The following is a 15734-nucleotide window of genomic DNA, read 5'->3' on the forward strand; positions in this document are numbered from 1 at the left end:
CAATATACCGTTAAGTTAATCAATAAGTATCACTAATGTCACTTTCTGGAAAAGTTCACGGTTATTTAAAAGTTTATGTGCTGAATTCAAAATAAAATTTGTATTTTTATGCGAAATTTGTGAGCCACACTCCCATAAACTAATATTTTTAATGAAGAAAACAAAATATAAGTGTCTAGAACCAGTTGTATTAAGAAATCTTTGGCGAATTATACAAAAAAACTCTTATGCTTTCCTATATACCAACATACAAATATTCAGAGTTATTAACAAAAAGTTGCAAGTCACGGAAGTCTTAAAGACATGTGTATGGATTTCTTTGCATATTGTTCCTCATATAGATGAACATTTTTGTACATAAGCGCCGAAATACGAGTTCGAAAGCTATTCTGCAGCCATTAATCAAACTTAAATTCCAATATTCGCTAACAAAATAAAGTAAAAATTCATCAATTAAGCAGAATTTTGAAGTTTTAGAACAAAGCGAAACTAGAAACTTCGATTTCTTTTGATGCTGTAGTTTCTTGTTAGACATGACTTTGCATATTTTTTGCGCTCAACACTATACACTTTATATTGACCTTGACTTTTAGCAAATGTTTGCAGTAATAATGCTATCATCTTCTTTATTGTTGCTTTTGGTTTGCTATATTTTCCTCTTCCCTATTGGTGTCATAAAATTGTCAAAAGCAGTATTATGAAATTCCATACAATGTATAAATACATCTATATATACCATATACAATATATATACTTGTATGTATACATAATTATGCATGTATGTAGCCACTTACCGCAGACCAGATAAAGCATTGAGTAAACTACTCTTGCCCGCACCGGAAGGACCCATAATTGCCGACAATTGACCATTGCGGAAGCTGCCGCTGACACCGCGCAATATTTGACGAGTTCCAGTGACTTTAACTGAAAAAAAAACATATTAAATTAATTTAATATACAAACTGTATACAAGTATGTCAATTATGATAATATATTATAAAATGCAAATACATAATAGGGTTCACTTTCAGTAACGAATATGTGTGTAATGTTGGTTGAAGACTCTTCAAACTCTTATATATTCATTTTACCGTGCGATTCTGTAACGTGATACAGACTCAAGTCTCTAAATTTGAGATTTTGAGTTAAAGACAATTTTTGAGACTTGAGACAATTTTGCTATTCTGTAAGTGACAGTCACAAAATCTATTACATTTCATCATTCAGAGATGTTTTTTACACTTGAATGGAAATAAATATGTCGATAACAAATATTAAATTTTCTATAACATCGTCAAAAAACATAGTTATCAATAAAAATGAAAATATATGTTGACTTTGTTTCATAATATTTACGAAATTTATGTAAAATTTATTTATTTTTAACTTTTTCGTGTTTGAGTTGCTTACAAAATATAAAAATACGACAATCGATTAATATCTATGATGATCTCTATTCAGTATATTCAAAATGGCAGACAAGAGCTCTTTGTAGTTTTGTGACCGGCTAACTAGCAGGTCTCAATATTTTGAGACTAACGCTAGAGACTGTTTGGTGAATAGTAACTAGTCTCAAATTGAGACTTTGCCTCAAAATGTCTCAAATAGAGACTAGAGACTGGTTACAGAATCCCGCTATTAAATTATCATCTGTTTAAATTTGACCCGAGCTGACGAAAACACTACATTTTCACTTATTTTAATATATGTAAATCCTAATTGTCGCCTTCAAGAGTTTTATTCTAATTTTGAATACATAAATAGATTCCGAATCTAGCAATGATACGCTTTATACCCAAAGAACTAACTGAATGAGTCGATCCATAAGAGCTGTTAAGATACTGTGCTATCTTCCTGATGTCCATAGTTTATCTTTTAGGCATATTTATGTCTTTTAGATGCCTTTACAGGGTTTGAGGATATCCACTCAAAGCGTTTTTTGAGGAATGGTGCCGAGTTGGCAGTGCATGTGCAGTGTCTGTATTTATCATAGTTGCCGTATCCCCTAGCAAATAACAGTGTTTTCCAAAATTCGTAGAACTGTTAAGGTGCATATGTCACAAACCATTCCAATAGTGGCATCGAATTACTGAGAGATATTTCGCACTTTTATCCAGGTCTGTACTGTTACCGTTATTAAATTAAATTTTTTTGTTGTCATTCGAAGAACGAAATGGACGATCACTTTTACTAACATTATTTCATCATATTATCTCTTATGTATGTAAATAAATATTTTTATGTCTATGGCATATACGTAAGTATTTTTTTTTTATTAATTTACACAATTTAGCATTGACAGTGCACTTGCACAAGGGCATATTCAGACGCCCAAAAGACATGCATTTGCTTACATAGATATATACATACAAACGCTTAATCACAAACATATAAACACATAATCTAAGCTCGATGAATGATTGAGCAGAGCTCAGCGACATTTCAGGCTTATTAGCACGTTTGACGGAAGTTCAGCCATTATGTACGAGCGCAAGCTAATACTTTATGTATGTATGTGTGCTTGCAATTTATATGTACATATGTATGTACAATACTCGTACTTATGCATTTGTAGTGCTCGTTCATGTAGTCGTTTGTGTTTCCGTGATCGATGTGAGTTCACATACTTATGTATGTACATACTTATACTCGTATATGTACATATGAGGGATGCAGGAATGCGCTTATCACAAAATTAGCTTTTAATGTAATTAATCATCGGTATAATAGTTGTAAGTCTAAAGTGCTAAATTTTTGCAAACAAGAAAATCATGCATTCCTACATGTAAGAAAATTATTTAACATTAAAAAACGTGTTGCAAAATAATTAACACGAACCACTTTATGGATTCTCCACAGATGATTTCCCTATACATGTACTTTTGAAATATATTTTGAAGTCAGTTGTACAAGTAAATAGTGTATTAAAAACAGCGTCTAATTAGCATTAAATATTTTTTTTTATTATTTTTCAATCCGAAAAGATTAATTAAAACAAATTTCTTATCACAAATACAGGCTTGAAAAATAAAAAACAATAATTTTAATCCCAAATGTATAGTTATTAAAAAAAATAAAAAATAAAAATATATATTGTTTTTCAATTACACTATCAGGGATCTAACTTTTTATTTTTTGGTCGGCGAACTCAAATTAATTTTTGATTCATTTGAGAAAAGTACGGTTTTCCATTGTTTCACTGACCAATTGATGTGTTCCCGAGCAAATTGTAATCGCCTTAGTCGATTTTTTTTTATATAAAAGGCTTTTTCGTTGCGCCATAACTTGTTGGCCCACCTGCACACGCTCTTCTATGTACAGTACGGCTGGTAAATTTTAAATTGAATGCTTTAACTGCGCTTGCTGCCGACTTATCTGGAAACTTGCTTAGTTCTCTAAGTACAAGTGCTTTGGAATCGTCATGTCGTGTTGAAGCTATGAGTTGTCCTTCACGATGGTGAGTTTTCACAGCTTCTCTGTCCCTAAATATTCTTATAATAAAGCTCACTTTTGACTTATTGACATAAAATTTGTTACAAATGTCTTTTTGTGATAATCCATTCTTGTAGACTTTAATCATCATTTGTTTTAATAAATTGAATGTTTGTTTCCAGCCATGGCCACTTTTTATTATCAAGTATCATAAGCGACCATAGGTCACTTTCATTATTATTAATTATTATGAAAATAGGTACGATGAATATGACACGAACATTACCAATGACATATTTTAATTTCTTTTATATTGTTACTGCTTTTTTTTGCAACACAGATTACTTTTAATAGCCACGAAAAAGACATAAGCTAAAAAATCACACAACCACAATACCAAAGATCAATACCAAACTGACAATTAAATGTAAACAAAATTTTCGAAATGAATGATGTTAATAAAAGCAATGCAAATATTTGTAAATATGTACATTAAGCCGCAAAGTAATGTGAATGTAAACAAATTAATTTACTTCTGGTTGATATTCACTTATGGTGTCTTGTGGTAAATGGTAGATGGGCATAAAAGAATAACAAGAATTACCGAGCACAAGAGAGATAATGAATTATCATATGCATATATGTACATATGTATGTACATACTATACCCAACACTTGGTTAAATTTACAGGCATATTTGTTTACAAGAGGAGCGCAAGTGCAACACAACCACAAGAAGAATGGTCAAAACCCATTGTTTTCTTAAACGCAATGCTATATGTGTAACACCTCCAGAGCTGCAACGTCAGTGAGCAAGAATAAATCCACTGTTCTTATTGTTGCTTCTGTCGCGTAGCCGTGAAGCATTTAATTGCCAATGTGAGCACATACGGCACATAAATATTACACCTGCAAATAACCACAGCAAATAAATTACCCATTTAAAATAAGAGCTAAAATAATGCAGACATACATAAATGGCGTGTGAGTGCCAACAAAGCTCACATGTCGTGCGTGCAATGAACTTCACAACGCCCTTTTTATTTGGTTTTTATCGGCAAATGCATTTGCAGTGATTGCCGCAATTTCAGCAAATAAATAAAAAAAAATAGCAGCATGCAAAAGCAAGACTGAGAGCAGCAGCAGAAGTAACAGCAGCACCTCCGAAAAGGCGTCAACTGTTGACTCACTGCAGCTTGTTGTGACTGCTGCTAATATGTAAGCATGTATGTACGTGTCAATTGCGGTGCTGTTATCTGCACTCACGCCTCTATTCTATATGCACTATGTACTATTTGAGTTGAATATGACATTTGCACGCACACGAATTGTATGTGTTTACACAACAACGTGACTTTTTATTTAATGGCCACTAAACAGCGAGCACAAAAACAGCGCATAAAAATTGTTAGCGAAAGAATCCGCTTTGAGCAAATTAAGCCGACAGCACTCGCTCGTTCAATTTATACACACAGTCGTATTTACATATATTCATTTTTATGCTCAAATCACTTCATTTAACATGAAAAGCATACATCAAAAATTATAAACTAATTTCATTTATGCTGAGCCCTAATAAATTGAAATATAAAGTGGGGAAAATAGCAAAAAAGAAGAGTATGTCACATGAAGTGTCCAACGGCGTTAATAATGCTGAGAAAGCACATGTTGCTGACTCCAAACAGAAGAAGTGACAGATATTTACATATATGTATAACAGGAAGTACCTAAATAATGCAAACTTATGCAGTCATCTACTTACATTTACATACATACATATGTGCCATATATACGAGGTTTGTACAAAAAGTATCGAGAATTTCCGCGCTACGTTTTTTCCAATCCTCGAAACAGTTGTTAAAGTCAATTTTCCGAATTCAATTCAGTACATTCCCGTTCCTACAGAGTATTATAATTATATTATAGGGCACCCGTAAGAAAAAAATTTTTGAAAAGTGGGAATGTCCCCACCCTCTAATAAGTTTAATCTGCATATCTCCTAAACTGCTTAAGCTATAACAACCAAATTCGCTCAGCGCAAATACCGCAAAAACTCCTACCTATAGTGTGAAACTGGATGAAATTGGAAGATAACCCCGTTCACTCCCCATATAACGGTACTGTTAAAAACAAATAAAGCGCGATAAATCAATAACAAAATACGCCAGAGACATTAAATTTTACCACGGAGAGGTGCAAGGAGCTGTTTTGAAAATTGGACGATGGGTGTGGCACCGCCCACTTTTTGGTGAAATCTCATATCTAGGGACCCGACATACCGATTTCGACAAAATTTGGTGCGTGGCAATCCTTTTATATTTCTATCTCACTTTGGGGGAAATTGATGAAATCGGACCATAACCACGCCTACTTCCCATATTGCACAATTTTAATTTCCACCTGATTCGTTCAGTTTTCAGTACACAAATCAAGAAGCATTAACGACATTAAACTTTGCACGAATAATGCCTTTAGTGTATGCCTCTTTATGACAAAAAAAATTTCAAATCCAACCCAAACAGTTCAAGACCCTAGGTACCGGAAATGTGGACCCCAGTACCTATAGTTGACTTTTGATCGAAAATATCGGCCAAAGTGTGAGATATGCAATGGTAATTCAAACAGAATCCTTTTCCGGCTTTAGTTATTCTGTGTATACGAAATGGGTGGAATAGGGTCAATACTTTCTTGAGCCCCCATATACTTAATATATAGATTTTCGAACTTCCTGGTGACTGTATGCTGGATATATCGGTCAATATTTGAGTTATCCCAAAGAAAATGTCAGAACGTATTTGACTTATGATAGTATATCATTATGCCTAAAATTAATACAATTTGGCGACAACTTCACCTAGCCCTCATATGACCTTTACCAGGATTTTTGAACATCCGTCTGATTTCGTATAATGACTACGTATAATGATTTTGGTTTTTCTAAAAAGTCATATGCCGAATATACATATATGTACGTAGGTCAGTGTATAAGTTATATATGGTGTATGTATGTATATATCAAATTGTGTAAATTTATGTATATATAAAATTACTTGCTATTGATCGGTTGCACCCGAACTTTTCTTACTTGTTTAGTTCTGATATTATTAAGTGTAAATTTTGTAATGAAAGTGAATTTAACACAAGAAAAAGAAAAAGGTTAACACCGTTGCACCGAGACTATAGTACCCTACAAAATAAAGAAACGCCAGCTTCCAGTTTAGTGAAGTAAAAAGATATGCTTACATACATATTTTAGTAAGAATATATGTATAAACATGTACATATTATGTAAATATATAAATATCTACATACGTCATCTAATTGGTTGGATTGCCAGCTCAACAACCTACTATGTCCGCTTTCAATTTTTAAATTTCAATAAGAGAATAAGAAATGTGAATAACTCAGAATAATTATAAATTAAGTACCGGTTTTAAGGTATTTTCCGTTTTAAAATTGTGGTTTGCTGAAAATTTCCATTGCAAGTTGAAAGCTTTAAATTATCGGATGTAGTATTAACAAGTAAGCAAGGGCCAAGTTCGGGTACAACCGAACATTTTATACTCTTTTAACCTGCAAGTATCAAAGCCAAGGAAATACTTTAAGGTGAACAACCAATCATATAGAGTAAAGTCAACCGTACGTTCGAAAATCCTGATATTAAGTATATGAGGGCGAAGGGAAGTATTGATTCGATTCAACCCATTTTTAATATAAAGACATCCCATTTTAAGAGAAATATTATCTCTTTATTTCAGTCACATATATTACACATTGATCTACATTTTTGATCAAAAGTCAACTATAGATACCGGGGTCTAAATACTCGGTACCTAGGGGCTTGAACAGTTTTTATTGTATTTAAACAATTTTTGGTCATAAGGTGGTACATACTACGAAACATAATTATCCGTGCAAAGTTTTATCCTGTTATATTATTTGCTTCATGATTTGTGCACTGGAAACTGAACGAATCAGGTGGAATCTAAAATCGTGCTATATGGGAAGTAGGCGTGTGATAAGAATATAAAAGATTGAAACACACAAAATTTTGTCGAGATCAGTTGGTCGGGTCCCGAGATATGAGATTTCACCAAAAAGAGGGCATCGCCACGCCTATCGTCAAATTCTCAAAACAGCTCCGTGAACATCTCGGTAGTAAAATTTAATATATCTGGCGTATTTTGTTATTGATTTATCGCGCTTTTAGTTGTTGTTCACAGTACCGTTATATGGGGAGTGAATGGTGTTATCCTCCGATTTCATCCAGTTTCATACTGAATGTTGAAGTTTTAATAGTATTTGTATTCAACAAATTTGGTTGTTGTAGCTTAAATTGTTTAGGAAATATGTACAACGAACTTGTTAGACGGTGGGACCACGGAAACTTTTTAAAGAAGAGTTTCCCACAAGTGCCCTTGCTACTGTGATCATCTGTACCAAATTACAGCTTTATATCTAAATTTTGTCCTTAGTTATGGCATTTTATATGTTTTCGGTTAATGGCGATTGTGGGCGTGGCATTGGTCCGATTCCGCCCATCTACGAATACGAAATTTTGGTTGTACTACGGAACCTACATACCAAGTTTCATAGAGATATCTCAATTTTCCACGGACGGACAGACAGACAGTCAACCTGATTTCAACTTTTCTCCTCACCCTGCTCATTTTATATATATATAACCCTATATCTATGTCGATTAGTTTTAGGTGATACGTACACGATTGGTAGGATACGTTTCTTCGTCAATATCAATAGAAACTGTGCGTACTCTTGATGAATGACATGTGTGAAAGCAAAAATAGATGATTTCGAATTGCATATTTTGTAACCCTTCATTATTTTAGAATCGTCTTTACTTGATTTTTATGGTCGAAGTTAGCGAGTTTGCACTCTCAAGGCAAAGCAATTGAAGCCTTCGCTAATAAATGAAGGCTGAGCTCAATAGCAAACTTCTTGCTCTACGAATTTCCCATTGAGAAACTACTTTTGTAAAGAAAATACATGACATGACACAATCTTGTTTTACATTAACTAATTATTAAACCGGCTATAAACGCGTAAGCGATTTCTACGCCAGTAAAGAAGAAGAATTATTAAACTAAATTAAGGAAATCAATTCAAATATCTACATAAGCAAATTCACGCTTCGTATTAGATGAAGTAAGCTTAAGTTGGTGAAAAAAATATTAATTTGGAAACAAAAATTTTACTCGAAAGACATACTACCATATATAATAACGGGTGATTTTTTTGAGGTTAGGATTTTCATGCATTAGTATTTGACAGATCACGTGGGATTTCAGACATGGTGTCAAAGAGAAAGATGCTCAGTATGCTTTGACATTTCATCATGAATAGACTTACTAACGAGCAACGCTTGCAAATCATTGAATTTTATTACCAAAATCAGTGTTCGGTTCGAAATGTGTTTCGCGCTTTACGTCCGACAAATTTTGTTCAGCGATGAGGCTCATTTCTGGTTGAATGGCTACGTAAATAAGCAAAATTGCCGCATTTGGGGTGAAGAGCAACCAGAAGCCGTTCAAGAACTGCCCATGCATCCCGAAAAATGCACTGTTTGGTGTGGTTTGTACGCTGGTGGAATCATTGGACCGTATTTTTTCAAAGATGCTGTTGGACGCAACGTTACGGTGAATGGCGATCGCTATCGTTCGATGCTAACAAACTTTTTGTTGCCAAAAATGGAAGAACTGAACTTGGTTGACATGTGGTTTCAACAAGATGGCGCTACATGCCACACAGCTCGCGATTCTATGGCCATTTTGAGGGAAAACTTCGGACAACAATTCATCTCAAGAAATGGACCCGTAAGTTGGCCACCAAGATCATGCGATTTAACGCCTTTAGACTATTTTTTGTGGGGCTACGTCAAGTCTAAAGTCTACAGAAATAAGCCAGCAACTATTCCAGCTTTGGAAGACAACATTTCCGAAGAAATTCGGGCTATTCCGGCCGAAATGCTCGAAAAAGTTGCCCAAAATTGGACTTTCCGAATGGACCACCTAAGACGCAGCCGCGGTCAACATTTAAATGAAATTATCTTCAAAAAGTAAATGTTATGAACCAATCTAACGTTTCAAATAAAGAACCGATGAGATTTTGCAAATTTTATGCGTTTTTTTTTTTACAAAAGTTATCAAGCTCTTAAAAAATCACCCTTTATAACCTAGTGCTAGAACCTCTAAGGAACTTATTAACAATTTCTCAAAATATTTATTCTAAACCTTAAATAAAAAAATAAACTTTCATTGATCGGTAAGTTTATAGTTTTGTTTTCAAAAATACTCCCTTTAATAACAATTCTCATTTCATCTACAAGCACGTTTCTGAGCAAAAACAAAAATTGGCAAATTCATAGAAATTCACTACGTGATTTCATATCAAAATAGTCATAAAAAAATACCTGGAATTGTCTAAGGCACTGAAATTCCCATGATCAATGCCTAAAAAAACGATACCTCCCTTTTCTGTATGTCATCACTCAATTTTATTGCCTGTATAATTGCCAACAGTCATAATTTGCAAAGCTGTAAATTATTCGTCTGCTTATAACTAACTAACATGTTTACATACATATGTACATGTACATATATTGCACATGTATGCATAATTGAGTGAAATGCATACTACTAAATTGCAGTCGAATAGTTAATCAAGGTCATGTGCTCACATTAGTGGTTTAATTGATTTCTGAGATTGTCAGGAGTTGATTTGCAATTATTATTATCCATTTAGTTAACACCTACGTTTAGTTAAATACTAAAACATTTTCTAAGCAAGCTTCAAATTGTTAAATGTCAAGACAACCATAAATAATAGGAAAATTAGTTGCTTCATTATTACAAAAGCCGTTAATAGAAATAGAAAAGCATTTAAATAAATGCAAATTTTATACGAGTAATAACAGAGTTTTATTAGAGCTGAGATAACTGACACTCATATAACAAGGCGTAGTTTCTTTACCCATTAATTTAACACTGATTAAAGGTTTCATAATTGTTTCAACACCAGCTCGTAATTTTATTTATCGCAGTCATGCAATACATTACATAATACAATTAGGGACGAGCACAATTATAAAATGGAGTATGTATTAACTAAATAAGTTAATCTTTCCTTTTTGTGAAATTATCATATACATATGTAATTTTTTACGAAAATGTGTTTTTGATGCAAGGTTATACTAAAGTTAGTCATTCATTATCTTGTATAATTTATAATGATATTCCTTGTATCGAAAATTCTAAGAAAAGATATGGCGACTATAAAAAGTTTTCAAGACCGGAGCATACTCTTGTAGAACCTCCAAAGGTGGCTTAGTGACTGATGCCAAGAGCATACTGAAATTATGGAGGGAACTCTTCTCCAACCTGCTGAATGGCAGTGAAATCTTAACACCAGGTCATGGTGAACTCGATTACCCAAACGATGATGATGGAGCGGTTGTCCCATTGCCCGACGATGAAGAAGTTCATCTCAAGGACCACAAAGCGGCGGGGGCCGATGGATTGCCGTCCGAGGTATTCAAATACGGCGGCGAAGAAATTATAAGAAGCATTCATCAGCTTCTTTGTAGAATATTGTCGAACGAAAGCATGCCCGACGATTGGAATTTATATGTGCTTTGCCCAATCCAAAAAAAGCGTTGATTACAAGAACTTTATACTGATCGGATAATTAGTACGGCAGCTTTTTGAGATAGTGTTGCGACATTGACATATTATGGAGAGAAAAAGGCATATGGAAAATTTCGGATCGACAACTGAAAACTGAAAGACTAATTCGCGTATATATTGTATAAGCAGATGGACGTGACCATAAATAAACTTAGCTCGTCACGCTAATCATTTACATACATATACTTTAGAGGATCTTCGGTATGTCCTTCCGGGTGTTACTAACCTTGTGGCAAACTTAATACACCCTGTTCAGGGTATAACAAATTATGAGACCAAGCTTTTAGTAAATTTTTCGAGTACTTTTTGCACAGAATACACTGTAGTGTTAAGCAAAAAAGTTAAAACTTGAATTCAGCCCACAATAATATAAATTATATACAGATTGCATTTATTTAAAAAGTAGGCATTAAAAAAATAGTACACACTAGCCAGTATTGCAATTTATTAATTATTGTAATTTATACGCCATAAAACATTGTCGTTAAGATTATTTTATCACATATACTAAATAGTTTGTTTCCACGCTTACTCACAAAGATTTGTGTGGTGTGCTGAAAGATGAGTATATGACTATATGTGTATATACTTGTATACATATGTATATAATGTGCTATGTACATACAATATAATAGATATTTATAGGCAAATTAAATTGCAATATTTATGCAAGCATTATTATTCTGCAAGCTTTAAGCGGTTAATCCCACGAGTTATGGATTATAATTATAATTTAGACGGCTGTCAAATGAGAAGCAGGAAAAAAATTCTATCATAATGATGACTATATTAATTAATACAAATTGCATGTATAAGTAGTTCTTACTTTGAACTGCATGAAGCAAGATACTTTGTCGGCAGCATGTGCTAAGCGTTGAACACGAACGTTTAATTGAATTAGACAGTTTAAGATAAAGAAAATTATAAGCTTAATGTTGTCACGGCACGTGCATTTCTTTTAGAAGTAGTTTATATTTAGCATATACATATATACATACACATATAACATTTACAACATTTCATAACGCGATGTGATTGCCTTTTAGTTTGCATTTTTAATACAAATTGCCTTATTTCCTTATAATTAATTATATAGTAAGTTGTGACACTAATATCACGGTACAGCTGACAGTAGCAAAGTTGTAAGTTAAGTAAATTAATTTTATATGTGACAGTAGCAAAGTTTGCAAATGAGCAAATAATTAGTCTTTTAATAATAATGAAGCATCTTTATAGACAAAAAATATTAAAAATACTGTTAAAAACATTTCTTTATACACCACAAGCGCTCAAGACAAGACAATCGAGATTTTTGCCTTGCAAAGAGACGCAAGCTGTTTTCAATACACAATTTCTCGGCTTGCTTCTGTTTTCATGTCAAACAAGAAAAAACGTTAACTTCGGTTGCACCGAAGCTAAATACCCTTCACAGGTGCATTTCTGTTCGTAACTATCTGTTCAGTTTGTATGGCAGCTATATGCTATAGTAATTCGATCTGAACAATTTCTACGGAAATTACATTGTTGCCTTAAAAAATAATCTATACCAAATTTCGTGAATATAGCTTGTCAAATGTGAAAGTTTTCCATACAAGAACTTGATTCCGATCGTCCAGTTTGTATGGCAGCTATATGCTATAGTGGTCCGATATCGGCCGTTCCGACAAATGAGCAACTTCTTGAAGAGAAAATGACGTTTGCAAAATTTCAAAAGGATATCTTAAAAACTGAGGGACTAGTTCGTATATATACAGACAGACACACAGACGGACATGGCTAAATCGACTCAGCTCAACATACTAATCATTTATATATATACTTTATAGGGTCTCCGACGCTTCCTTCTGGGTGTTACAAACATCGTGACAAACTTAATATACCCTGTTCAGGGTATAAAAATATTACATGTAAAAGCAACAACAAAGTTATCAAGTTTAATTCATGCAAGAGAGTATGCGGATGCCTCACTAAAATGGTATAGCGGCTTGTCGAAGGGGGCCGTCGCCCCGGACGCAACGTCTTGGGGGGCGGCACAGTTTAACTTTCACAGTTTCTCTATGCTTTGAATGTAACAAATACTTTTATTTCTCCAAATTTTCAAAAATGGTATTTAAAAACTCCAATTCGAGCAGCAATTCCTGAAAATTGTGTAAAAAGTGTACAAGATATAGGGCGAAAATGGGTTTTTTCTATGGCTTTTAATAATATATTTTTTCTCATCTATAAATATATATATTTTTTTTTATAAACAATTTAAGGCCAAAATTGTGGTCAAAAATCGATTTTCTTGAGAAACCGCCATTATGTCAAAAAATATTATTTTGCCTACTTCTTCGATTAATTACTACATTTAGCCTTACTTACTATAGTGGTCACCGCAAAACGTCTTTGTTGAGATGACTTCCGGTGATCAGTTGTAGTTACTTTCCAAATAAATATTTTTAGTATTACTAAGACACTGTTAAAAAGTACCATAATATGTGTACACATTTTCGGTTCAAGAAATTTAAAAGTTTTCTCAGAAAAAATTATTACAAAATTCACATTTTCTAGCCTTCTTACTATATATGTATAACTCCTTAAGAAAGGGCGTCACGGATTAATGTTTACTTCAGTCAAAGTACTCCTAAAAAGTAAAAAAAAAACTTTTAATTGGAAATGTGTGACGAATTCAACCGGCTTCATATCGCTCCTGAAGGGCTCTGAGAGTTCCTTTTCATGCAAAATATATGTAACGGGTGATTTTTTTGAGGTTAGGATTTTCATGCATTAGTATTTGACAGATCACGTGGGATTTCAGACATGGTGTCAAAGAGAAAGATGCTCAGTATGCTTTGACATTTCATCATGAATAGACTTACTAACGAGCAACGCTTGCAAATCATTGAATTTTATTACCAAAATCAGTGTTCGGTTCGAAATGTGTTTCGCGCGCGTGTTTTGTTCAGCGATGAGGCTCATTTCTGGTTGAATGGCTACGTAAATAAGCAAAATTGCCGCATTTGGGGTGAAGAGCAACCAGAAGCCGTTCAAGAACTGCCCATGCATCCCGAAAAATGCACTGTTTGGTGTGGTTTGTACGCTGGTGGAATCATTGGACCGTATTTTTTCAAAGATGCTGTTGGACGCAACGTTACGGTGAATGGCGATCGCTATCGTTCGATGCTAACAAACTTTTTGTTGCCAAAAATGGAAGAACTGAACTTGGTTGACATGTGGTTTCAACAAGATGGCGCTACATGCCACACAGCTCGCGATTCTATGGCCATTTTGAGGGAAAACTTCGGACAACAATTCATCTCAAGAAATGGACCCGTAAGTTGGCCACCAAGATCATGCGATTTAACGCCTTTAGACTATTTTTTGTGGGGCTACGTCAAGTCTAAAGTCTACAGAAATAAGCCAGCAACTATTCCAGCTTTGGAAGACAACATTTCCGAAGAAATTCGGGCTATTCCGGCCGAAATGCTCGAAAAAGTTGCCCAAAATTGGACTTTCCGAATGGACCACCTAAGACGCAGCCGCGGTCAACATTTAAATGAAATTATCTTCAAAAAGTAAATGTCATGAACCAATCTAACGTTTCAAATAAAGAACCGATGAGATTTTGCAAATTTTATGCGTTTTTTTTTAAAAAAAGTTATCAAGCTCTTAAAAAATCACCCTATATAAGTATAAGGAAATAATTTAAAAAGATGGTTTTCTCAAAAATATGACAACAGGTTTCTACGGTCACTCTAAGAAATCACATTTTTCTATTCTACCATACCAGGGAACCTACAACCGGTGTTGTTAGCAGTATGAAAACATTTGCCATTATTGTGCCAGAACTTCGTTAACAATCTTGTAAAGCAGTTTTTTGATTATTGAAATTGGTGATGCAAAACACACAATAAGCGTCTCTCTCTGCCAGAACTTACTCTTCTATATGTGAATTCTGGTCAATCTGTCAAACGCTCAACTGCTTTGATAGTAAAAGCTAATAGAAATACATATGTATGCATGTATGTATGTATGTACTTCTGAGAGAAAATTAGTAGAAAACTTTTTATTACAAGTTCTTATTCAATTATAATATACTTGGCTATAGTATTCCAATATGAACAATATGTCTAAAAATTGAACTGTTGAATACTGTTGATGTTTCCTTCCAGGTATTATTAACTTCATAGCATCGTGACCCGGTTCATGGTATAATTAAGTTGTTTAACTGCCAGGTTCTAAAATAAACTTGACCAACCCCTTTACTCAACAATTAAATTCATTGCACATCACTATGACGTTTTCAGTCCAATGAAGTGCTGTCTTTTAAATCTCAAACACAAAAATTATTTGTTTATGCTAATAAGGCCACACACAGAGCGAAACGTGCCATAACTGATAAATTACCGCTTGAATTACGGGCTAATAAAATGTCGTCCAGTTAATTTCATACGTGATTGGCATTTGAAAATAAATGTTTAATTTATAATTTCAAAATAATGACAAAAAATGTCAAGCGAATTATATGTTTGCCCATAGTGCTTAAATGAAGTATAGAATCTCAAAAACTAATTTTATGATTGATCAAAATTTTTTAGAAATTGTTATAATGTTTTT

General features: G+C 33.7%; 1 protein-coding gene across 2 annotated transcripts in view; it reads right to left on the minus strand.

The window, feature by feature from the left end:
• LOC105224739 (ATP-binding cassette subfamily G member 4) overlaps positions 1 to 15734 on the minus strand; it is a 31454-nt gene that overhangs the window by 5557 nt on the left and 10163 nt on the right. For both annotated transcript variants that reach the window (XM_049457006.1, XM_049457007.1), the window contains exon 3: positions 795 to 924. In XM_049457006.1, coding sequence (XP_049312963.1) covers positions 795 to 924 — 130 coding nt within the window. The remainder of the gene's footprint in view (positions 1 to 794; positions 925 to 15734) is intronic.

This window comes from Bactrocera dorsalis, chromosome 5 (assembly GCF_023373825.1).
Source record: "Bactrocera dorsalis isolate Fly_Bdor chromosome 5, ASM2337382v1, whole genome shotgun sequence".
Classification (NCBI taxonomy): Eukaryota; Metazoa; Arthropoda; class Insecta; order Diptera; family Tephritidae; genus Bactrocera; species Bactrocera dorsalis.